We start from the raw sequence: 26021 nt of genomic DNA, 5'->3' as shown, positions 1-26021 counted from the left end.
GGCGGTCCGCGCTGGCCCGCGGCGCCCATATAACCCCACCTCCCGGGCGCGGATTGCCGCGGTAATTGGCTGGATGTGGTACTTGGAGATGTTGAGCTGGCTCCTTCCCCCCATGTCCCTGCACACACACAGGGGCGGGTGGTGCGGGCGGGAGCGGGAGGCAGGGCTCAGCCCCGGCGGCGGCGGTGGTGGTAGTGGCGGGGCTCCCCCCAGTCCCTGCCTGCCCGCCGCCGTGCCCGAGCCCCTCCTGCTGCTGGGCTGCTGCCTGCGGCCGCAGGACCCGGCCGAGCCGGGCCGAGGGGAGCGCGGGCGGCTGCTGGCGGCGGCCGAGATGATGGCGGAGGGCGGCGGCGGCGGGCCGGGGCGGAGGAAGGCGCTGTCGCTGCTGGAGGCGGCCCGCTCCCGCTACGAGAGCCTGCAAATCTCCGACGACGTCTTCGGGGAGTCGGGCCAGGACAGCAGCGGGAACCCCTTCTACAGCACCTCGGCCGACTCCCGCTCCCCCGCCTCTTCCCAGGACGAGGAGGACGACGAGGAGGAGGACGAGGGGCGCCCGGAGGGGCCGGGCCCGCGGGGCAGGGCGGCCCGGCGCCGCGCCCCCAGGGCAGCGGCCACCCCGGCGGAGCGGCGGCGGCAGCGGCAGTTCGGCGGCGGCAGTGCCGTGCCGGGCGGCCCCGGCCCTATGGAGGAGGAGGAGGAGGAGGAGGAAGCGGAGAAGGGGGGCTGGACCCGGTCGCTGCGAGACGTCCCACCCCCTCACTTCAAGGATGGCAGCGGTACGGCGGAGGGCGGGCTGCCGGGGCAGGCGGCGGTGGGGCCGGGCGGCTCCGGGCGGCCCTCGGGAGCGGGGCTGCCCCGCGGGGGTTGCCCGGAGCGTGGCGCCGAGGCCTGGGTCGCGGCGCAGCCGTGGACGGCGGCGCCGGGAAGCGGGGAGAGCCCCTGCGGGCCCGGCCGTCGGCCTGGGCTGGTGCCCGGCCCCTGGCTTCGGGGAGGCGGGGGGAAGGCAGGTGCCCCCTGCCCGGTACCCTCTCGGGAACGGCCCGGCTGGTGCGGGGAGAGCCTGGCGGGGGCAGGGAGCGGGCGGGCGAGGGGAGGGGAGGCCGCGTGTGCTTAGTCACAGGCATCCCCTCCCCGGCGCTGTAGCGGTGGCCCCGAGCGGCCGCAGCTCCGGGGATGCCCACGGGGAGCGGGCAGGCTCGCCCCGCAGCGGGGTGCGCAGCGCAGGCCCCGGGTTTGGCAGCGCTCTGCTGTGGCAGGTGGCTCCTCGCCCCTGCTCGCAGGTGGGGAAAGCCGCGGGTCTGGGCGCTGCAGGTGACCTGGCTGCGCGGGAGGGTCACACTGGAATGGGACAGGGGTTCCCACTGGCCGCAAGGCTTTCTGCGCGGCCGTCCCTGAGCTTAAGCCTTCTTGCACGGCTTTTCGCCAGAGTGAAAACCAAGAGAGCGGTGAACTGATGTGACGTGAGACGCAGCAGCGCACAGCGTTGGGATCTCTGGGGACTGGCTTGTATAGCAAGTTGTACCACCAGTCTTCCTACGGAGCCATTATAACATATCTGTCTGCAGGCCTCAACAACCAAGTTGACTGTGTAGCAAGCAGCAAGGCTTTGCTAGAAAAAATTAATGGTTATGAAGAGCTGGGACGTGAAAAAAAAAAAAACCCAACCGTTTGCATCTCAGAACAGGATGTGATGGTTGCTGTCATCCTTAACTGAGCTGATGGCTTGCCCGTCTTAAGGTTGCTTGTCTTCACTATTTTTTTGTGTGTAGTGCTTAATTCCTTCATTTTGCTATGAAAAGGTAAATGCAGGAGACTGCTGCTAGACTTGGTGTAGTGCACTGAAATTTATGCGGTGGAACAGGCCGAAACCTCTTTGAGGAAGGAGCTTGGGATGGGGTATAAGGTAGCACCAGAGCCCAGAGAAAGTTCTGTCATGCTTCTGACAGATGTGCGAATAGAAGTTGCATCTACCTCTAGAAATAGATAGACACTGTGAAAATATTTAAATATCAAGCTGATGTGCCTCTTTTAAGAACTCTGCAAGTTTTATTGATGATTCTAATTCCTAAGCATTTCTAAAATCAGGTTCTGGACTGTAGGCTTCATGGTGTGACGCTATTTCAGCATCAACTCTCACTTAATTTCTCTGCCTTTGCTGGTTTATTCCTTCATATCATTATTTTATAGTAATACCATTTTAACATAGATGGAACTGGGATTATTGTTTTAATGGTGGTTTGGAAAAGAATTAAGCTGATGACCTATTAATTCAGGAATTCATATTTCCTTTGAAATAAATGAGTCTCATTTATGGTTGTCAGAAATAGATGCAGATAACTCTTGATGAAGGTGCATGGTTATCGCTGTGAATATTTCCTCCTAGTAGATGGAGAAGAGGTTGCTGCTGCCCTTTCATTCTTTTGATCATGGTGATAGATGCTGCATGCTCTTCATAGCACGGTGATTTGGTTTAGCTGAAGTTCAGTTAGTGTTGCGCTTCAATATGTGTGAAACATGTACCCTCTGTTGTATGTTTTTCTTTGACTACTCAAATTCCAAGCATTGTATATAACTAAACTCCTATAATCCTAGTTTGTAGATGGACTGGGTTTAGGCTGTGCATCTATCACAACTGGAGTTGCACTAAGCATACTTGTACTGGGAGGATTGTCACTTCATTGGACACTGTTCTGACCTAAGAGTTTGGATCCATGCCCACTGAACTAAAGGTCTCCACTGAAGTGAAGACAGGTGTCCCTTACAGTGACAGCACATCTTTCAGTCACTAATGGAGTACGAGCAAGAAATGCGGGGTCAGACATGGAGCACTAACAAAGCTGTAGTCTCAGTTCAGATGTGGTGGATTTAAGAATCCTTTCTTTCTAGGCTCTGAGCTTAAAAGGAAGAGGTGTTCATGAGACTGAGATAAAACTTATCTTTGGGTAGCATCAAAACTTCCAAGTGCAGCCTTTGGGTCAAAACCTCAAGAGAAGAATCCTAGTGGCAATACCTGACATCATCTGATGCCAGAAGACAAATGTCCTTGTGGACTGAAGTCTCAAGAGACTTCAGCTACGTCAATGCTGGAAATAAATCCTTGAATCAGACTAGGGTCAAATCTAGTGTCAAGCTGTTAGGTTTGGGAGACTGCCCCTTCATGAAAGGGAAGGTGCAGAGGAGAATCACAGAATTATCAGAGTGGGAAGGGACCTCTAGAGATCATCTAGTCCAACTCCCCTGCTAAAGCAGGGTTGCCTAGAGCACATTACTCAGGACTGCATCCAGGCGCGTCTTGAAAATCTCCAGGGAAGGGGACTCCACAACCTCCCTGGGCAGCCTGTGCCAGTGCTCTGTCACCCTCACCGTAAAGAAGTGTTTCCGTGTATTTGAACGGAACTTCCTGTGTTCTAACTTGTGCCCATTGCCCCTCGTCCTGTTACTTGGAACCATTGAAAAGAGTCTGGCTCCATCCTCCTTCAACCCAGCCTTTAGATACTTGTACGCCATAATAAGGTCTCCCCTCAGCCTTCTCTTCTCCAGGCTAAAGAGTCCCAGCTCTCTCAGCCTTTCCTCATAAGGGAGATGCTCCAAGCCCTTAATCATCTTAGTTGCCCTTCGCTGGACTCGCTCCAGCAGTTCCCTGTCCCTCTTGAACTGGGGAGCCCAAAATTGGACACGGTATTCCAGTTGTGGCCTCACCAGTGCAGAGTAGAGGGGCAGAATGACCTCCCTCGACCTACTGGCCACACTCTTCCCTATGCAGCCCAGGATTCCATTGGCCTTTTTGGCAACAAGGGCACATTGCTGGGCCATGGATAATTTACTGTCTACAACAGAAGAGAAAAAGGTTTAAATTAGTTAACAAGAATGAGTTAAAGCTCCCAAGAATAAAATGAAGAGCCGCTTAAACTCTTGAGGACTTTTTAACTAGAAATAGACAATGCCATCACTTTGTTTTTTGGGTTGGGGTTTTTTGAGGTGGTGGTTGTTGTTGTTGTAAATTACTGAATACTGTCTTTCCCTTCCCATCCTCAATATTAAACTGATGTCTTAAAAGCATATTGTATCCATCTGTAGAATTAGTCCAGAGGACAGACAGGCTAACTGATACTTCATCTCAAAAATATACTAGAAGCCCAGATGTGCTGGGGACTGCTGGCAGTGTTAGATGGTTCAGTATGATGGTTCAGATGGTTCAGTCACTGCGTGTGTTCGTGATGACACCTGCCTTGCCCATGTGTTCTGACAAACTGGGAAAAGTCTGGATTGACTTTTGTGTCAGGAGAGAAGTGACTGGATGGAATAGCTATGCAACACTCTGCTGCTTGTGTCCCTGACTTTTTTTTTTTTCTGGCCCTTTTTCAGGGATCTCCACTTACTGTTGTTTCTGTTCCATTTAATAAAAATAGAGGGTGCTTAGACTCCCTGGAGGGGGAAGAAACCAAATCATGAATAGCTTTAGCTGACTTCCTTTGTGGAAATCCAAAATAGCTGTTAACTTTAACACAGAGGTTAGAACAGATGGCTTGCTGGCACTTCATGTTATTTCCAGTGAAGCTACTCTGTGAAATCATTCCCTTTAGTTACTGAGAAAAATCCCAACCATATTGTGATGACCTGATTTTTAAACTGGTGACTAGTGTCACTGTGTAGTTCTGATTAAAATAGGTTGAGGAAATGAGGGAGCTCAAGTGTCTATGACAATTATCAAAGCAGTAATGTGAGTTCTGAAGTACTGGGATACGAGCAGTGGCTAGGAGATCATAGAATGGTTTAGGTTGGCAGGGACACCTCCCACTAGACTGGGTTGCTCAAGGCCCCATCCAACCTGGCCTTGAACACCTCCAGGGATGGGGCATCCACAACTTCTCTGGGCAGCCTGTACCAGTGTCTGACCACCCTCACAGTAAAGAATTTCTTCCTAATATTTAATCTAAATCTACCTTCTTTCAGTTTGAAGCCATTCCCCCTCATCCTATCACTGCACTCCCTGATAAAGAGTTCCTCCCCATCCCTCCTGTAGGCCCCCTTTAAGTATGGCAACGCCGCTATAAGGTCCCCAGGGAGTCTTTTCTTCTCCAGGCTGAGCAACCCCAAGTCTCTCAGCCTGTCTTCATAGTTGCTCCAGCCCTCGGATCACCTTCGTGGTTCTCCTCTGGACTCACTCCAACAGGTCCATGTCCTTCTTATGTTGGGGGCTCCAGAGCTGGATGCAGTACTCCAGGTGGGATCTCACCAGAGTGGAGTAGAGGGGCAGATTCACCTCCCTCGACCTGCTGGCCACACTTCTTTTGATGCAGCCCAGGACACAGTTGGCTATCTGGTCTGTGAGCGCACATTGCTGGGTCATGTTGAGCTTCTCATCAACCAATGCCCCCAAGTCCTTCTCCTCATGGCTGCTCTCAATCCATTCTCTGCCCACCCTGTATTTGTGCATGGGATTGCCCTGACCCACGTGCAGGACCTTGCACTTGTCCATGTTGAACTTCATGAGATTTGCACAGGCCCACTTCTCCAGCCTGTCCAGGTCCTTCTGGATGACATCCCTTCCTGTCAGTGTGTCAACCACTCCACACAGCTTGGTGTTGTTGGCAGACTTGCTGAGGATGCACTCAATCCCACTCTCCATATCACTGACAAAGATGTTAAACAGCACTGGTCCCACTCTTGGAGGCAGTTGCTGAAATGTATTCCCTGAATGCTTGGCTACAGCAGGTCCATGGGTAGGTCAACATGTGTGTATAAAAGTATGATGATGTCCAGCATCAAATGTTGTATCCAGGCACGTTTTGGCTTCTCCCTTCTCATTTTCTCCAAACTTCCCTGTGAAGGGGAAGCAGAATTGATTTGTTGGGAAGTGAACATACAAATAGATAGGGTTCTAGGGAAGGAGGTCTGACCTTGGCCCAAATAGTACTTTAATTCTGGAAGGAGGGATAGCTGGGGCTCCCCTGGCTTCCCTTCCTCTGAGGGCAGGACAGAGCTACTTGTGGAAGTGCAGAAAGAATAAGAGAACAAAGTGCTGCTAGGATAGGGAAAGCATAATTGAAATGGACACAACAAGCGAGCAACTATTATTACTTTAGTGACAAGCTAGTAAATGCCAATAACTCAACACAAACTCTTTATTTCTGGTCGCTCCTGCCTCAGACTTAATTGGTGTGCTCTTCCTTCCTTCAAGAGCGGGGTGGCTCTGAATGGTGCTTTCCCTTGTTAGCTCATTTATCTGGCCAGGAAATGTTCCGTAACACGCAGAGGCACTATTGGTTCTGGCCTTTCATTGTGTAGGGTATTAGAAGGTGCAAATACCCTGGTATCACTGCAGCTTGATGTTCCTGAATTGGGGTAGCTGGCGTTCTCTTCCTAGAGTCCAATGGTTCCTATATCCATATAGTTCAGTGACCAGAAAACTGGACCTCAGATGTAAGAGCACTTCCTATTGTTAGGGATAATATTTTAGGGTTCAGCAATAGCAGAGAAGTCTGAGCAAAAGTTAATGCTGAAGTCCTCAAAGTTACAGCCAATCAATGTGACTGTGTTCTTTTATTTTTTATGCACTCCAAACCCTGTTCTTAAGCCTAGACCTGAGGACAAAATGTTAAAAATGTTCCTTGTTGAAAGAGCATAGCAGCTCCTCTTCAAGTTGCATTTACAGAGTGTAACTAGCTTTTTATGGATTTCCAGAGTATTTCTCTGAGACACTAAGCGTGTTGTAAGTTACCATCTTTGAAGAACACGCTCCAGTAGAACAGCATGGTCTCAGGGAGAAGTTGCATAGACGAAGTCTAGCAAGCACGCTCTCCTTGTCACCTTGAAGAGGTTTAAATAAGTATTTAAAGTAGTTTTAAATTTTTTTTTAAATGAGAGTTTCTTTTTCCGGAAAGACCAGGGTATGGGAAACAGTCATTTATTCCATTGTGGCTGCCACACGAGAGATGATCTTCTGCACGAGGGAGAGTATGTTATCTGAGGGATGAAATGAGCCTGCATGTTCCAGATAAAGCCAAGGAAGCAAGGCACAGCTTTAAATTACAGGTTGTGACCACCCTCACAGTAAAAAGATTTTTCTTATGTTTAATCACAAGTGTCTGTTTGCATGTCAGCTGATAAGACTTCACTCTTGATTGGATTTTTTTCAGTAGCTTTGTTATTTTATGAATAAGGAAAACTAATTTAGTTCCTTCAAGTTAGTCTCCAGTAAATCATATGATACAATATATATTGATATAGCATGGAGTTGTTGATTTGACCTGTGTTCTAAACAGTTTTAGCAGAGCTAAAGTTCTGTTAAAGTTAAATAATCAAAGGAGGGGAAAGTGATACAGGTAAGGGGAGAAAGGCTTTCAATTGTTATTTGAATGGCTATAATCATAACTGGGCAGAGAGTTGTGGAAAGTCTTTGTAGGAGGTAGGAGGAGATCCAATGCACATACTTTTCCCGAAAGCATGGAAATGCAGATGGGAAGGCAGCATTGCAGCAGCAGGGAGCCTGGGGGAAGAGCTCTTGGGTCAGGCTGGGCCGTAAAAGAAGGCCATATACATATCACCATCTTACAGTGGTGGTGATCTTGGTTCAAGTCCTGAATTGAATCTGAAGGCTTTAGTCTTATTAGATTGAGGTCAATACTTAGAGATTCCAGAGGTGGAAGAAAAGCTATGAAAGCTCCTTAGTCGCTTATGGCAGATTCTGCTTCAGAAATATCTAGGCCGCATTCTCTGACTGTAAGTGGATAAAGCGCTGCTGATGTGACTTGTTCTTGCTTACTTATGTCATCAGAGAAATTAGCTGCTTTTGACTTGCATAACCATGGGAGATACTGGGGAAAAAAACTGTGTATATGTATAATCTGCTCTGGCATTCTAAGTAGAAATTACTTATATCTTTCTAGAAGTGTTGTGGTGCTGTCATTATGATAAGTACCTCACAAAGATGCACACTACTACTTTGCAGATCCTTTATAGGATGACTTAAAGGTTTGAAGTTTTACTAAATAAGTGAATTATGCAAAGACTTAGTATCTCATGTCTTACGAAATCTAAATGTGCTCTTCAGGTGGCTTTACTGGGTTTAAAGCACATTTTTCTCCTTCCATCATCACTGAAGTGATGCAAGTGCATGACATGACAGCCTTATTGATTCTAAAATTTAGTGCAACTTAGCTATATCTGGGTTCCCTTCCTTCTTTTGCCCATACCTCTGGTATTGAACATGCATTTGGAGAATAACCCAGTGTTGATAAACCTCATGGAAAAAACTGTTGTTCTGCATTTATACAGAGAACCAGTTTTGGTCAGTACTTGAGAGATGAAAGTATATAAACACTGCAGATCAACATCTTCTCCATAGACACCATCTAGCCTTTTACAGAGAAAAAGCATATTTACTTCTAGATCTGTCACTGTATCAAGTGGGTCTTTTCCCCTTGCAGCTATTGATGGGGTTATTTAAAAGGGGAAGTTTAGTTCCTACAGTTACTCATGTCCTTTTGTCAACATCACAGAAACAGTACAGCAAACAATTTCCTTGTCTGCATACCTCCAAGTCAACCTGGGGACGAAATTAGCTTCTCTGCGGAGTCTAATGAGGATGCTAATAGTGGAATTGACTTGCTGGTTCTGTATAGACTGCTAGGTCACAGGAAGCTGTCCTGGATGCCATAGACTTAAAAGAAGCTGGAAACTTCTCTTGGGTGTGCTTGTTCATGTAGGTGTTTTCTTTCCCTGCCATGCTCAAGCTTCCAAAATTTTGGAGCAGATAGATTTAGCAGTTTGGAAATACAAGGTGCTTCCCAAAGGGAAGGTAATCATGGATACAGCTACACATCTTATCTAGAGGTCAGTGGAATGTAACCCCTAAAACACTTCATCCTTCTGAATAGTGCCAAAGATTGGGCATGTTACTAGAAAGCAGAACAGATGGGCTCAAAAGGAATGCATGGCTAAGACAAGTGCATGAGAATACTAGCATTTGACATCTCACTTCCTTGTGGCAAGGCATCCTTTCTTGGAGCTTATCCAAGCTCCCACTTCGTATTCCTTAAAGAACAGGATGTTAATCAGTCATTGGCTCTATCTGAAAATGAACGGCCACATAACTGAGTGGGTCCTTAAAAACAAAGCCAGAGCTGCTTGATTGAGAGGCTGCAGGGAAATAGGCCTGGAAGGCTCCTTAGCTTATTTTGGCTCTGTATAAATTACTCCTGGATTATCTCCTGATTTTCTGTGAAGACAACTGGTATTAATGGCACGTGATAGAAAACATGCTTTCAATTCTGCTTTCTTGGACTGCATGAGGGATTCATATGACCTATATTGACAAACTATGTTTGCCATTGAGAAGGACAAAGAACAAAACCAAGTAACTTCTATTCAGCAAGCAATACAAAGCAGTGGCTGTTGAAAACTGGGCTAACTGAAGTGTAGTTGATCAGGCTCACTGTAAGGATGCAAAAAATCACATCAGATTTGGGTACACAGGAGACGCTGAAGCAAAGAATATTGTGTATGTCTGTGTGCATGGGGGGAATTAGCTGTGGGTTGGACAGGAAGATGAGTGGACTGAGATAAAACATACAGTGAGCCCATCAGTGGGCACAAATGGAAGGGTTATTTCTAGTGAAGAAGAAGCAGAAAACAGACTTAAAGTAGCTGCTGTTATAACTGTGATTCATTTCTGATTACATATGGCAGAGAGGTGGGCGTGTATGAAAGATTAAATTGGAGCAAAAAATGAGAATATCTTTCTTTTTTTGAGTTAGTTACAAAATTCACTGTTGTGGAAAGTCTGACTCTCCAGTGTGTATAGTCATCTCTGCTTTTTTTTGAAAGGTAGATGCTGGCTAACTTCCCGGTGGGTAGCACCTGTAGGTGTGTAGTGTGTGGCTGTGGGCATGTGGCTGTTCCCATTGGTGTCATGGTGCTGTCTGCTGCTGGATGCACCCTGCTGATACAGGGCTTGAGCAATGGTATTCTTGTCAGTTCGTGCCCTGAAAAACTACTTTGAAGAGGTTATATGTATTGAAACTCATGCATGTATGCACTTATGCATACGGCATTTGAGATGGGGATCTAGGATTACTTACTCTGCCCCCATACAGGGAAAAGGGTTCAACTGGACTGCATGGCAGGAGGTAGCCAGCCTTCCCCAGAGGGCAGGGTGGTGGTTCATAAACCTTTGCTTGCTGCAGTGGCCTGGCGAAAACGAACTACCTTTGGTTTGCAGCCAGAAATTCCCAAGATGACCTTGAAAAATGTAAGATGCTCTTAACATCTGTCATGCTGGATATGTTGCATTATGGATATAAATACATAGGTGGATAGAAATTCTTATTTAGTCTTTCAAAGGGGTTCCAGTTTGCTGTTCTGTATTCCTGAATGGGATCACTAAATGAGAAGACCCCCTTAAACTGAAGACTTTTCCCTATTTCTTGGGCTTTGTAGTTATTCCTTAGTTCTAAACTTGTCCTATTATGTAGTAAAATACAATGTCTGAAGGTTTATACTTGTGAGATCTGCATTAATTCCCTCTTGTCATTGACTTTGAGATTAAAAGAAATTAAGCACTAAGACTTGGAGTGCCTTTGAGTGATCTGTAGCTATTTTCATGGTGCTAACGTTGCTGGAAATAGTCTCAGACCTTTCTTTTAAGGGTAAGGAAGGGAGGCAGCTTTAAGCATATCACGCATCTACCCCATTGGGAAAAGAGTGATGGGTTTTGGAGTAAACGACGTTCTGCTCTTTCCACTTGACAGGGTTGTACTTGATAAATAAGGAATGACCCTCTCAAAAAAGCCCTTTCTTCATCTGCCTCTGCACTACTGGGTAATGACTCACACTTAAACTGACATCAGAGATGGTCTAAAACAGCTTGTCAAACCCCTACAGCAGCCCTGTCATTGTGCCCCATGGGTCTGGGGGCTCCCCAAGGGGGTCCATCAGAGCAAGGCTTGGCAGCCAGGGCCTGCCCTACCACCCCAGCCAGGGCAATTGCAGCCGAGGGCACCGGGGCAGCCTCGGCCATCGGGCACCTCCCTGGGGACAGGCAGAGGCAGGGTCAGGGTGGCTGGGCCCATGGCTGGGCAGGGCTGTGGGAAGCTGGTGGCTGGCCCTCATGGAGCAAGGGCTGACGGTCCCAGGGGCCAGCATGGGGTCCTGGGCCAAGGGGGCCGAGCAGGGACAGTCAGGCATGGTGGTGCCCCTGGGGCAGTGGCAGCAGCTCTTTGAAACAAGCTCTTTGGCAAAAGCTGTGACTTCCTATAATGTCTTTTCCACAAAAAAAGGTTGAGAAAGAATTCGGCAGTGCTTGTTTGGGCCACCTTTCCAGCCCACTTCCCAGTGGCTCGAGGCTCTCCTTACCCTGTCCCTACAACTCTGGCTTTTGGTAGCCAGCCCTCCCGTCGGCCATGGAGAGCCTGGCTGCTGCCACAGAGCGGCTGTGAGACAGCACTGTCTTCTCGTTACCTTTCTATTTCGTATGTGCCCTGCAAGTTCCTTTTGGTTCAAATAACCTTTGGTGTTTATTTCTCATATGTGAAACAAGGTACCAGCTTGTGGTGGCTTTGGTGCCTGGAGCGGTTGTGTGTAGTTAGGAGCTATCTGAGCCTTGCAGAGGCCCGCCATAATCACTGCGTTCCCCGTCAGACTTCTCTCCTTGTTTTCTACACTGAATCGGGGGCAAATTCTTGAGGCAGGAACCATCTCTGCATTACTAGCTCTGAGTTTCACATTGTGTTTTGCATTACTCTATATCTGTTGCAATAAACCTTGCAGAGATTAAAATATATATAGGGGGGAGAAGCAGGCAGATGCAGAAACATCTGGCTGAATAAATACCATCTACTCCCTGTCAGGTATTCTCACTCAAATTGTCATTACTGCAAATGTCTGTTTCTGTCTCCGTTTGAATTCGATAAGGTCTGGCCCAGTATATTCAAAAATGTGTTGCATAAAGATCTGGCAAAAGCTTAATGTTCTGATGGAATAAAGTTGGTTTTGGTTTTTTTTTTTTCATTTAATGAGAATTTGAAACCACCTTCCTGAATGGAGGTGGACTTACTGAATTTGTTTATTAAACTTTTAGATAACATGAAGTTGAGAGTGACTCCATGTACACTGGAGGACAGGCTGAGAATTTGCAAGGTTCTTGACAGCCTGAAATAGCCCAGGGGGAGAAAAAGGGCATGGTGCAAGAGAGAAGTGCTTAGTGTGAAGGCAGCAGTGACTAACAGCAGAGGTGGAAAATGGAGGGGAAGGGGAAGAACTGTTTAGGTGGAAAAGGAACCGGAGGTTGAAGCTAAACACGAGACAAATGTGACTCAGTGTCATATTGTTGTGAAAAGGCAAACATCTTCCCCAGATATTTAAGCAGATTGTACAAGACTTGCAATGAGACTGGCTTGCCATTTAGGAGAGAGAGTCTAGGTCACCAACCCAGGTGAGAAGCAAATAGTCAAATGTGAAGAGAAAGCACTGAAAGGAGAAAATATACTAACTGGACCACCTTTCAGTATTTGGTTTTTAAGCTAAGTGGCCATATGGTTAAGTAAGGGCTCTTATAGGAGAGGGAATAATTTGCCTTACCTGCTCTGAAAACTGAATATAAGGAATAACAGGTATAAACTGAATTGATGGATTGTTAAATCAGACATGATAGAAACTCTCAAACAGACAGTGCAGTGCTGCAGAAGACATGAGGTGTGTCACTGGAAGCGTAAGGACAAGTGGTGCTAACCTGTTGTAGCAGACTGACACCCGGTATGTGGGCTGAATGGGGATAGAGGCCTGGACTAAAGGACTTCCTGAGGTCCCTTCCAGCACTTTTCTCCTGTGTTTTAGATTGGTTAAGATAAATGCAAAGACTAGGGAAGCTGCTTAGTGGCAAGTTGTATGTTGGAGTGCTACGCAAAAGGCTTGCTACTTGCATCCCTTGCGTCAGCTTTGGGAGCTGGGAGAAAGCTGTATAGCTTGTGGGAAGGAGCTGCGTGCTTGCAGAAGACTTCCTGATCCATTAAGGTGAAACTCCTTCCTTCCCTTTGCCCTGGTAAAGTGGCCCAGGCACACCTGACAGTTACTTGGGGTATTGTTCTCACCCTCACTTCTATGGTAATGAGTTGTGTGTCCATGAATCTTGTATATCTACTCAAATGACTAATTCTGAGCCTCCTTCTGTATGTCAAAAACACTAATCTTCTTAGGCCAGGGATGCCTGATACAACACTACCCAAATACTTGTGAGATTAGCAATGCTACCCTTGGGAGGCACTTGGTTACTGCATCATCCGGTGGTGCCTAGGTTTGTACTTGTCTTTGTCCGTGACTCTTTTTGAGATGTGAAGAGCCTCCTTGCAGCTGAATCCCAACACAAACCTCTTTAGACCATGAGGATGGATGTGTGGAGGAAGAAAAGCACAGGTCTGGAATAGCCCCAGCTAAGTCATACTCCAGACACCTGCAATAACTGATGACCTTATAACAGATGTCTTGGCAAGAAGGGACAACAGAATGCCTACTCCATGTTTCTCCAGTTCATGGACTGGGTATCAGAAGGGTGTTTCTTCACTTCTTTGTGAGCATTGCAAATCTGTTTCATCTTGCAAAGAGCACTATTGGCACTTAGGTCTTCTCTTTTCCTGATATTCACTTCAAATATATTTAAGAGATTTGCTTCTTTTTTATTTTTTTCCTCCTTAGGCTAAAAATGAGAAAGTAACAGGTTTCTTCACAACCTTCCTTCACAACCTTCCCTTGCAAGAATACACCCCTACTTCTTGTAGTAGTACTCTATCTTTCCCAGCTTAGGGTCAATTCTTTGTTGGCAAAGTGCTCAGGGTTCCAAGTAAGATCTTATAGTTCCTTGTTTAAAGGTACTAATATATCACTATCTGCGCTAAAGATAATGAAAAACCTGCCTAACGCTACCTAGAAAACTGCTGGTGTAGAAGTCAGTTGTGCATCACTTTTCTGCATAATGAGAGACTGTCTCCGATTTGAGCAGATAATTAGAGAAAAACTTTCATTATTTGTCTGTAAGATTTATTTTGGCCAACAAATCCAGCTATTATATAGTAAGATGATCAGCCCTGCATTGCCAGTTAGTGTCTTGATCATACACTCAGTTCTAGTTCCATGTTTTAGTAAAAAATGAAACGTTCTCTTTCTGAAAGTCACCTACCTTCATCCAGGCAACTCCTCTCTCAGTCAAGGATCTGGGTAAAGAGGAGACAGAGGTACCTAATCCTACAATCCCACTAGACTGGGATAAATACAAACCACATTGAGCTCTTGTCAAGCGCAAATTATAGTGCAAGCACCTACTTGCTTTTTGGGACAGATGGTGGGTGTAAAATACTCAGCTATGGATATTTTTGAATTGGTACTGTCAAAGTGGGTACTGAATATGAAATTGTTCTAGGAATATGAAATGGACTCGACACTGTTAGTGTTTTGTTGAGATTGTACCAGTGTTTAACTCCTATTCTTTTCCTTTTGGCTGTTGGCTATCACTCCCTGAATCAATGAAAGGAAACTAAGTGAGCATTAGTTTCTTTCTAAAAGTAGCCATTTGTACTGTATGCTGAAGCAGAAACATTTGATAGCATTTTATGGGCAGATATTGCAGTTGAGTGAGTGAAATGTTAAAATACAAACCGCACCTTTTCTTCAGGTCTTTTGCTGAAAGGCTGACTCAAAAGGGGTCTGAGTATTGACCTGGGGCGGCTTGACATCGAGCAGTGCGCTACCAATTGTTCTGATGTCAGCTTTCTTCCTAGGATAAAAAGGAGATGGGATTCTTTCTTTTTAAGCTGAAATGGGCAGCTAAAGGGAGAATGCTTCAGCACAATACTTTAATCAGAAAAGGAGAAAGAAACAAGTATAACAAAAGCTGTTCGAAACTTTACTTTGAAGCTTTCTGTTTCTACTGAATCCTTTTAATCTGTACTATAACCTTTTCCTAACCTGCTCTTCTCTGCTACAGCATTTAGTTTCTCTAATTGTATTTTGCTTCCTAGAATCCTTTGCTGTCATAAAAACGAATGTTTCTCTTATATCTTAATATAGATACCACCGATACTCCAGATTTTAACTTCAGGTTCTTAGTCCCTATGAAACTTCCTTTTTTTTTATTCTTCTAGACTCCGCTGGACACCATGTCTCCATTGTACCTGTTAAAATTGCAGGTAGTCTGGAGCAGGGGTTCATTGTTCAAGTTTTGCTGCTTAGTAAGCCAGGCTTTTTGCAGTTTTGCTCTGCCCCCTGTGCCCAGGTCCATTCCTGTGGGAGGAGAAGGTAAAGGTCTTCCAGGTATTGAGTTGTCATCTACTTTAGGCAAAAATAGCTGATGAGGGTGTGATAGCCTTTTGAATTGCCCTTGCTGAAAGATAGCTTGCTCGAGTTCAATCCGTATTAGACAGCACGTTTGCAGTGAGAAGAGCCTACAGGTTCTAAGACCATCTCCTGCGATGAAAAAGCTAGTCAATGTTGAGAGACAAGGCCATGTGAAACCAGACTCTGCCTGTTCTTGCATTCATAGTGTCACATAAAGATGACAGCTGGTACTTCTAACACACCAAAGTGATGGCCAGATGCCCCTGACCATGCTGCTCACCCACACCCACTACAGCTGATATTCCAGATCTGAGTGTGTAGGAGACGGGGTATGTGGACAACTGCCACACCCACCACAACATCAAACTTAGTGTTAAAAAGCTGGAAGGAATGCAGTGTGCAGTTCAACAAAATTTCAGTTTCAGATTTAATGAGTGATGCTTATCTATGGGTTTGGTTATGCCATGATTAATCAACCTTCTGCTGGGATGAAGGTTGCACTTTGGGGTTGTCAGCTGCCCCTGCACAGAGTTTTGAGTGAGCATTTTAATGGGACTGAGGTGTGAATGCGTCTGTGCTCCTGCTGCCTAGGGGAAGTTTAGAGGCTAATGTACTGAGTAATGGGCCCTATTCTTTACGTTTAAAAAATATTCTCCCTTCTCTTCCCTCAACTCTGTCATTGGGGATGGGAATTGGGTCTCCTATGTCTGGTGCTTCCCTCACTTGCATGGTGTATCCTAGAGCCTATTCTCGCCCAGACGTTGGTTATAGAGGCAGGAGGATGTGGCCAAAACCAAGTGATAATTTCTATAAATAAAACAAAATGTTAGGTTTGTTTAAGTAGTTTTGGTGTGGCTATTGCATTTCTTTTCCTCTTTGAGACTAGCTGAACTCGCTGTTCTGCATACTAGTGGAGCTCGAACGCTTCTTAAAGAAAGGAGACACACAGACAGATTTTAAGTTTTGCTTTCTGTGACTGCTGGTGTAGACAGCCATTGTAAGTTGCCTTGTCTGTAATTTAGAAGAGGGAGGAGAAAGTAAGCAGGCTTTTTAACTCAAGTAAAAAGTCTTCAAGTGCCTCTTTTGTTGTGTCTTTAGTGACTCTGTACTATACTCACTACTCGTTCTTTTATAGTTGTTCCTGGTTTTGTACAGACTGTATCCCTTGACATTGTAGGATTTCTACTGCTAACTTGTTTGGAGCAACCTGGGCTATAAGAAAGATGCGTAATCTCACTTCAAAAACAGGCACTTCGGTGTAGTGTTGCACTGGTACCCAAGAATAATTTGATCACTGTAGCTGAAGTCTGAGTATCTGCCTCAAATGCTCTCTGCTGGACTGGAGCCTAGGAGACCCTGAAAGAGTTGAGTGTTGTCAGCTAATTCCCAAACTGTAGCCTCAAAAATTTCTTAAGAAATCCTTTTTGATGTTTGTTGAAAAGTACAACATGTTTGCTTTGACAAAGGAGCTTAATTGCCCGACACTGTTATGTGCCTAAAACTCAATGGCAAGCTGTGTGACTGGATTGCTCCCTAAACATAGCATTTAATTAGCTTTTGAGAAACATTTTATATACTTACAACAGTAATAAGTTTGCTATCAGATCTGAGTATAAGTGGTAGAAACTAACATTAAGACCCCTGATGAAAAGGAAGATCCCACGTTCCCTGAAGAACACGAATTGCGACTTGCTTGCCAAGGTTTGAGGAAAAAGGACCAGAATCTATTGAGTGATAGTCATAAGGCCCTGAAGGGAGGACCAGGGGCTGGAGGAGAGACTGCAGAGGATTTTTATGATAAAAAGACTTTTCCCTCCTTTCCTACCACTATGCATATTACAGACTTGGTCTTGCTTATAGGACTAATAATTTGCAAGGTTGACTGCGCAGTGAGTGTGTGCTCTGGAAACTTATTTCCACTGGAGGAAAAACACCAGACTGTTAAACATCCTTTTGACTTGTGAGTGACACAAATTAAAAACCTCAAAGGTGAGTGCTGAGGAATGTTAATATAGTACACTATCCTTTGAATCCAGCCAGGCCTATAAGCACATGCTTAAATAAATGCATATGTGGTACTGCTTTAATGATGTAGTCCAGTAACACGCTAATAGCAGAATGATACACCAATACAAAAGTAACTGTGGCTGATACCACCACTCTCCTGTTCTTCTAAGAAGAACAGTTTTCTAGGGAGGGCAAAGGGAAATGACTCCTCTTTAAAGCAAACTGGTTACGCTGATATAAAACCTACAGGTAGATCAGCTCAAGATTATAGGATTCAAGTGCACACTCGGCTCGCTACTGAAGTGCGGGTGGACTGTGTCTGCTAGGCTGCTTTAGTCCCAAATGCTATTACTGATGAACTCCAGGGCAGTGTTCTCCAAACATTTTTGATCGTACACCCCTATCAGTAGAAGTTTTTTGAGCAGCTACCCCCAATCTATGTATATGTATAAATTACATACATGTACTGCTGTGCTAATATACTACGTATGATATAAAACATACACACAAATAGAAATTTTAAAAGGATGAGGTAAAGATGAAATAAACACTACTTAAAAATTTTATTTTATTTCTTAACAGTACAAAAAATACTTTCTTCCAGCACCCCAACAGATTGTTTTGTGCACTCCCTGGGGTGGGAGCACCCCACGTTGGAGACCACTGCACTAGGGGCTATGAAAGGATCTTGATACGAAGTTCATATGTGGGCAAGCAGAGAGTGCCTGGCAAGCAGGACTGTGGTCATTCGTGTCCAATTTTGCCAGACCACTTCAGTCCCAGCCCAGAGAGAGAATTTCTGCACAGCAGCTTGCCTTTCTCTGCCAAGCATACTACCAGACCCAGATCTAGCATTTAGCTGTGATGGAAAGTGGTATGTTCACCTGCTTCCTCTGTCTTCTCTCTCCCTTCTCCCTCCTCCCCAAATAAATAACATTCTAGCTTGCCTAGCGGGCTTGAGGTTTTGAAGACACTGGGTTATAAAAATTCCAGGCCCAGCCTTGCTAATAATCTCAAGACACTCTTTCTTTTTTTTTTTTCCCCCCCCTCCCCCACTAAAACCTTGATGGGTCATAGCACTTAAGGACCTCGTTGAATCTGGCCCTAGGGGAGGAATGTAATCAATTCTTGATATGGAATGGAAAATGCTCCCTATTCAGGGCTGTTCACAGTTAGTGAGGAGGAAAGGAGCCAGATCAGAAATGATGGAAGACACTGATGGGGTTGAATGAGATGCAGCAGGTCTCTTTACTTTTCTTAATTTTATTTTATGAGGCAGTCAACATAAATAAAGAATAAATGGAGAGAAATGTTGTTTAAATGAGAGACCTTTGTGAACATAGCAACATGCAGCTGAGGAAGTGGAAGGGCAATACAAAGGAGCAAATCTGTCTGTAATAAAAAACCAGCTTTAGCAGTTAAATCTGGAAGGCTTAGGAAGCAGGAGGCTCCCTGGGGAGATACATATTCTTCTTCTGTATTTGCCTTGCTATTCCTGCACACAGAATCAAGAGAGCCAAGGAGAGACTTAGCAATCAAAACTTGAGGTTCTCAGATATTCCTTTTCCTGCGGGATTCCATATTCAAATAGTGCTTAAAAAACAAATCAGAAAGTGAAAGGGGGTTTGGAAAGAGATGAGCATTCTTGACGCCAGAGCTGCAATGCTGTTATCCTGGCTGGAGCAGCGGCATATCTCTCCTGGAGAGCAGGTTGACACTGGGGTTTCTGATAAATGAACGCTGACTGAGGCAGTGTTTCAGGACATGAAGGGAGGTCTCAGCTTTCTAGAAAACACAGTGGTAAAAAGGCAGAGATGCTTTGTGGTCAGTAGCAATAAAAGGAAGAAGAGTGGTGCCATGTGAGAGCAGTGACTTGCTTAAATAACCCTTAATTGTTTGTTATTTAAGTGGAGGCTGTGAGGCATTTAGAGAATTGAGTTTTCCTTATAGAAAATGTTGTGGTCCTAAATAAACACTGATGCGCACCACATAGATGTGGAGCACTTCCTTGCCAGCAGGGACTGGCCAAGGCAAGAAAAGGACTTGCAACAGCAGCTCTATGTGAGTTGTTTCACATCTGCTATGAAATTATGTTGATTTTGGTGGGCTGGCTGGCTGGTCTATGTAGAAGAGCACATTTCTCCCTTTGCTCACTTGCAGAAATATGTACGTCACCCTTTTGGTGTTTTGTTTTTAAGCCCACAGAATTTGAAGCCACACTTTAAGATTTTTGAATGCTTCATCCATTATGTTCAGAATGATTGAAGAGGGTGTAGGTGTGGCATGCTCATACCGGTGGATTGTAGGAAAAGAGTCAGGGAATACAACTTTCAATGCTTTAATGTAACATTACTGTCTTCAAAATGAAAGAGAAAAATCATCAGCGGCAGACCTCCTTCACCAGTAGTTATGGTATTTGATCTGTGCTTACCTGCTAATTAGGTATTCCTTGCCAGAAAAGGTTTAATGGAAAAATGATGTATGAAAGTCTGAGCGTAGATGTCAGTACTGTGCTAATTCACATGGGCCAGTGCTTGGGAACAAGGAACCAGAAGTAGAACAGGAACCAGAGGATGTTGGAACATCTAATTTTTGTAATTGAGCAGCCGCAGGCTGGTCAGGCACAGGTGCAGGTCTTTGTTCTGTGACTTACAACTGAATAACATACAGTTGGACACACTCCTTACCACCTCTGACCCAGCTGACCACCTTCTGTACCTGACAGCTAATCCTTGTCTCAAAACATGTATCCTTGGAAACAGCAGTTGTGGACTTGAAGAATTCATATTAACATAAGCCTCATGTCATCAGTAAGATGCCAAGAGAGTGGGAAACTTTGAGGTATGGCAGCGTTTCAAAAATGCAGGAGGAAGGGTGGGGAAAGCAGCAGAGAAGTGGAGCCTGGGGAAGGTCAGGGTCAGATAATAGCAAGCAGCCGGGGAAGGCTGGGAATGTGCAGAATAGAGAAAAGGAAAACAGGGCATAGGTCCCAGTGCCAGCCTGAGACATGACTAAACTAGAAGCACGGGTGATATGATTAGCCTAAGATAGCAGAGCGTATCAGTCACAGAGTAAAAATATTCAGGGAGGCTGACTCCCAGTTCCTGAACTCAGGAAATACTTGCTCTGGTTTGGTGGGCAGGAAGTTTGGAAGGGAAGCACCACTTTGTCTTTGAGCAGCAGTCAAAATTCACAGCCCTTATTTAAATGGGAACTTTTCCAGTTACTCGTCACCAAGTAAATACACTCCTCCATATCATGAAATCATAAGCCAGCCTGATATGAAAACAGCAGCTTACATATTTTTCCCTTTAAGAAAATCAATCTATAAGTAGATAACAGCATGCAGGACAGGACATGGGGCCAGAATTTACAGAGGAAAAAACATACTAAGAAACTTCCTTATTAGTATGTTAGTAAAACATTACCTTAAGCATGCCGCTGACTCTGTCTAGGGCCTCTAATCAGTCACAGGCTTTTGTTCCAGACAGATTTTTCCAAATGGTGGAGAATTTAGCTCTGGTATAGCAATCCGAGATCTGTGCTGAAACCTACTGCGAAGACTGTGTGCGTCTTCTATAAGAAGAATATAGCTAAGAAATGTGAAGCTCCAGTCATTGAGGTTTCGCACTATAAATGTCCTAATCTGTGCTTACAGAATGGGAGGCTATTATTTCTGTTGTGATAATGTCCAGAAGCCTCTATAGGAATCCTTAATGTGAAGTGCTTGTCACTTTGCAAGCAGAAGGACACACATTTTGGTGGTTGTTCTCATGTTGCTAATTTAAATTTACCTGCAGGTGCACCTTGTATAATTATACCTGCAGATTCGAGGAACTGGTGTTTGGGCCTGGTTTTTATATAGCAGAAAGATTTATTTGCTTTGTCTTCCACTCTGCTGCTTAATACGACCCACATGTCATACAAGCTACTTCCTCCTTTTATAAGCTGAGGTATGTCCTTACAGTGATTAAATCCTACGGAGTCTTTCAGCTTTTATTGGTTCATATGTTGGCAGCCCCCAAGAAGAGTGGAGAAGATGATCTCTAAGTGAAGCTGTGATCTGGTCTGATGGATGGCTACCAGTAAGCAGCGCCTGTCTGGTGGCCTCAAGTACTTTCCCTGCCTGATCTCACGAGTACGGCATACTAAGACTGTGCTTGAGGAGATGTACCCGGTGCCAAAGTAGCAAAGCATCTCTCCCGAAGGAGAGAAGCACCTTCCTGTGGAGGAAGACACGTGATGCTGCTCTTTGCAAACCTAGTTCCATTGCCTGGTTCCTGCCTGCTTGTGCCCTGGCAGCTGTGCAGCGCGGTGGAGGCCGTGGGGGGACCTGGCCGCCGGGTGCTGAGCAGTTCCCTTGGCTGCGCACAGTAGCTGGGCAGAGGTTGCAGGAGCAGAGCTGTGTGGCTGAGGGACTGCTATTTCTAGATCCCGCTCTGACTTCAAGGCACTGTTTAGCTCCAAGTTGTGCTTCGGGCTCGCTCTCTGCGCATACAACACCCTGAAAGCCTTCCCTGGGGGTACAGTGGTTTGTAAATGCGTCTGCGTCACCCTGGAATTAACACAAGCAGTACAAGTAGGAAATCCACCTTTTTGCACAGATGATTGCATTTTTAATTTTTTTTTTTTTTTTTTTTACAATTTGTAGGTGAAGAAATGCTCTGATTTCTTAAAACTGAGAAGTTGAGGGTTTTTACGAGTTATTTGGAAGCCTAAGCAGTTGGAGTGCTGTGGAGTGTGTCATGTATGCTACATGTGGTAAGAGGATTAGGGATGTTGATGTGCATGGTATATAGAAGTCATTTATTGAACTTTCCATCCATTTGGCTGTTTTGAGTTCGGATGTTCAGCCAGCCTGTGGCACTGGTCACTTCAAAGGACAGGCAGAACAAGGATGGGAAAAGGCAGTCTAACAAGAGGGGCAGGAGTAAAAGAGCAAAAAGGACACAGAAAGCGCACAAAGTGATACTGTACATGTGTAAAGGAGCCCCGGCCCTAGCAAAGATTGCAAATACATGACGTCCACTTGCATCTTTTTAGCTCTCCTAAGAAAATACTTAGACTTTATTCTTCCTCTAAGCCTAATGCACCAGCAAGGAACATGTGGTTTGCAACTGTTTGTCCCAAGGTTTTTGAGGGTGTTGGGGAGGAACATGGAGAATATGCAGTGGGACAATTACAAGTTAAAAAGCAGCTGTGTAAATGCAGGTGTGTTATGATTTTCTCTGATAGAGATAGTGCAGCCTTCAAATGAGGGTGCCTGTGACTGAAGTGTTGATTTATTTTATTATGATGATGATCTCTAAAGTGATGAGAGTTCCTTTGTCTCCCAGTCTATGGTGAGCACAGCAGAGATACCTTGTCTTACTGGGCAGTTTGTGAAGCTCACCTAGAAATGTATGTGCATGCTTTCCTACAGAGAGTGGTAAAATCCAAAGGGGGCTGGTACAGCCCAAAGGAAGCAAGTTTGGAAAAATAGCCTGAATATCATTCCCATAGAGCTTCTGGCACCAGCTTCCTTGGGTGGATTCTGGGTTTTGGGCTATTCTAGCTGGGCTGCAGCAAGAGTGCCTTGCTTGTCACCCTCTCCCAAGTGGGTGCAGCAGCAGGTGCTTAATTCTGTGTGTGGGAAGTAGCATCGAACGCTTTAGGGACTATGTGCTTACCCTAACAACTATTCTCCATCTTCTCCAGGAAGAGGCTGTAGCTGCCAGGAAGCAATTGCAGAGACCAGTGCCGTAGCCACCTTAGACTCATGTGGGATGGAGAGGAATCAATAGGAGAGCCTGTACTGAAACAAATGTTCTTGCATGAAAAGCTTGTCTCTAATGCTTTAGGGAACTGTCTGGATTTCCAGTTGATAAATTATTTCTCTTTTTTTTTAATAATCAATTTTTGAACAAAGAAGAAAAACATTTCCTCATGAGACTTACTCAAAAACAAGAGGTTTATTTTTCAGTGGCATATGCGTTGCATGTAAATGCAGGAGTTGACAAGAAGGCTTTCAGCATCTCATTAGTTGGGTCACTTGCTTGTTGACTTTTATTTACAAAAGATAAATTAAATGTCCTGATGATTTGCCTGGAAAACATACTAGGCTATTTTTTCTTCTTCAGACGCAAAATCCCTCCCTTTGGAGGCAGAGTCCTGATATCAAATATTGCTAATGCTTATACAGGTGGATTTTTATTTTAAATTGCCAGAAAGGAGCAAGTTGCATGTGGGTAATGGTATTTGTGAACAGCATGCACTAGAACAGACCAGGGGTCCAGGAGGGAAAGATGTGAAGATGGATTGCATCGACAAGAGTTGCTTGTGCTGGGAGGCTCCCCCATGGGACCATCCCAAAGCAGCCTCTGGGATTTAGTTATGAGGGTCACCCTGCTGGTAGTGGAAGTTGTGCTGACAAAACTATCTATGCTGCTTTGTAGAGTTATTTCATAAATGTGCACAGCTGTGCCTACGGCCAGATGTGTAACTGCTCTGTGATCTACCAAAAGCTGTATTACAGATGATGTATGAAGTCAGCATGCTGATGGTTGTCTCTAACCTGCTAGATATGCTCGGTGCCAGCTGGACAGTCAAGAGCAGCCAATCTGCTGTGATGGTTGAGGGCAGTAAAATGTTAATAGAAAGTGCAGTGGACTATTGCCATAGAAGATGCTGCAGCAGGAATTCCCCTGATGAGGGACAAGCGTTTTCAGTCCCCCAGCCAAATGCATAATGTGCAAAAGATTATGTAAGCTGACACGATATGGTACTGTTTCAGCATTGACTCTGCTGCTTTAAGGTGTTTGGCTTTTTAAAATTATTCTAACCATAAGACCTTGTACCAGTGTTTGGGAGGTTCTGTTAGATGTTGAAAACGATGATTGGCAGGTTGTAAGTTCTCACCACAGAAATGAAGTTAAGTAAATAATTAAAGGTGTCAACATTACCTTCAGTGGGCTTTTTATTCTTTCTACTTCACTTGTCACAGCTTGAAGGCTTTGTAGGTTTAAAGCATGATGGTAAACACAAATAAATACTCTCTTAATTGTTTTTTTGAGCATGGCTTAAATCTACAACAAGCCACGCTTCCATGGAAGACTACCACAACATCTCTCAAATGTTCTCATTCTTGGACCAGTGCTGTTGGTGGTACGGCACACATTTGGTCAGTGGGAAAGGTGTAAGACCCACCTGCTTGGTCCCCTGAAAATGCCCAGAAATTTAACTATTTTCATACAGTGTCTTATCACACGTGCTAACCTGCTTAGTGACAGCCAAAATTCTTTACCCTTGGCATCCCAGTCTTGTTTGTGATGCCCCACTGAAGTTCTTCACCTTGTCCAGGCTGAACTGCCAGCTAATGCACAGCAGCATGAGGCAGGAGGAATGAGCAAGGCACCTTGGTTATCACCCTGGGCCTTGGGAGGCCACAGTCATGATGAGTGGGAAGGCCGTCTTATATTGGGTAGGAACAGGTACATTACTTGTCCCTCGCCTACACCAGGTTGAAGTTAGAGTGCAATGTGTGGATCGCTTTCGCTGGTGTTGTGAGGAAAACAGTCCTTTTTAATGCTGGGAGGGGCGAAGAAGGAAGCCTGTCACGGAAGCTGTTTGGAACAATTTTTGTCACTATGGTTATCATGTGCAGATGTGGAGTCATTGTCAAAGGCTTACTTATGGAGGGTGGAAAATTGCAGTCAAATCACGCTTTGCTAAGTAGCTTGGAATAACTTAACTGAAACTAAATGCGGAGCAAAAATGTGCTACTAAGCACCCGGGCAAGGGTATGAAGTAAGTTTCTGGGGGAAGGTGACCTAGTAAAAACTTACCCAGAAGCATGGGTTGCTGAGAGCGCCCTTATGCTCTAAGAAAACTGTATCTTTGGAAGGACTACATCCAGTTTCTTCTTTCTCAAATAAGAAAGCCAATATAGTGTCTGTTTGGGAGTTGTGGGGTTTTTTTTTATTGTATCTGTGTAGGTTGGCTCTGAGCTACAGGCAACTCCACAGTATGGATCATGTTTTGATCATTTATATAGAATTCTTGTGCTAGGCAGTCCTAAAGGCAAGTGAGATTCATCTACCAAAATAGCAAATGCAAGCATCTACTTGCCCTGGAATATTGGTCAGAACCACAGCTAGTATAAATTAGGAAGACTCCTTTGACTTGGCAAAGTAGACTTGTCACTGGAGCTTTAGCTGCTTTTTTTTTTTTTTTGAAGATGAAAAAAATATATGCAGCAGAATATCTTGCATTAAAGACCTGAATACTTGCTGCCCAGTTCTACAGGAGAGCAGTATATGAAATAAACTGGAATAAAACGCAGAAGAGAACTGTTACATGCACTTACTTCAAGCTGTCTTGACAGGCTTGTCATAAGGCCGTCAAAGTGGCTATGGTTTGAGAATGGTCTGATGTACATTTCTTCCAGGCCATTAAGAATAGAGGTGATATGAAAACTGATTTTCTGGCAAGCCAGATAAGCTCCAGTGCTTCCAAAGCTTACGTGGGGGAACTTAGTGTGAAACCAAAATTCTGAAAAATCTCACTTGCAAAATATTAAATATCAGTTTTGATTTTGTTGCTAATTTTTCAGCTCTTTCTATTGGTCTCTACTCCTGGAGAAAGATGAAAAATTGTTTAAACTGTCTGTCATATTTCATCAATTGACACTTTCTGTGAAAACATCATGATTT

The 26021-nt window shown here is 45.0% G+C and overlaps 1 protein-coding gene across 1 annotated transcript in view; it reads left to right on the top strand.

Annotated features, from left to right (window-relative positions):
* Positions 1 to 319: 319 nt before the first annotated feature.
* PGBD5 (piggyBac transposable element derived 5) overlaps positions 320 to 26021 on the top strand; it is a gene marked incomplete at its 3' end in the record, with an annotated part of 67976 nt that continues 42274 nt past the window's right edge. The window contains exon 1 of the mRNA XM_082480832.1: positions 320 to 776. Within this exon, the coding sequence (XP_082336958.1) occupies positions 332 to 776 (445 nt within the window). The 5' untranslated portion in view covers positions 320 to 331. The remainder of the gene's footprint in view (positions 777 to 26021) is intronic.

This window comes from Vanellus vanellus, assembly GCF_965231255.1.
Source record: "Vanellus vanellus genome assembly, chromosome: 3".
Taxonomy (NCBI): domain Eukaryota; kingdom Metazoa; phylum Chordata; class Aves; order Charadriiformes; family Charadriidae; genus Vanellus; species Vanellus vanellus.
The sequence above is the reverse complement of the archived record's forward strand: the minus strand, read 5'-3'. Positions and strand labels throughout refer to the sequence as shown.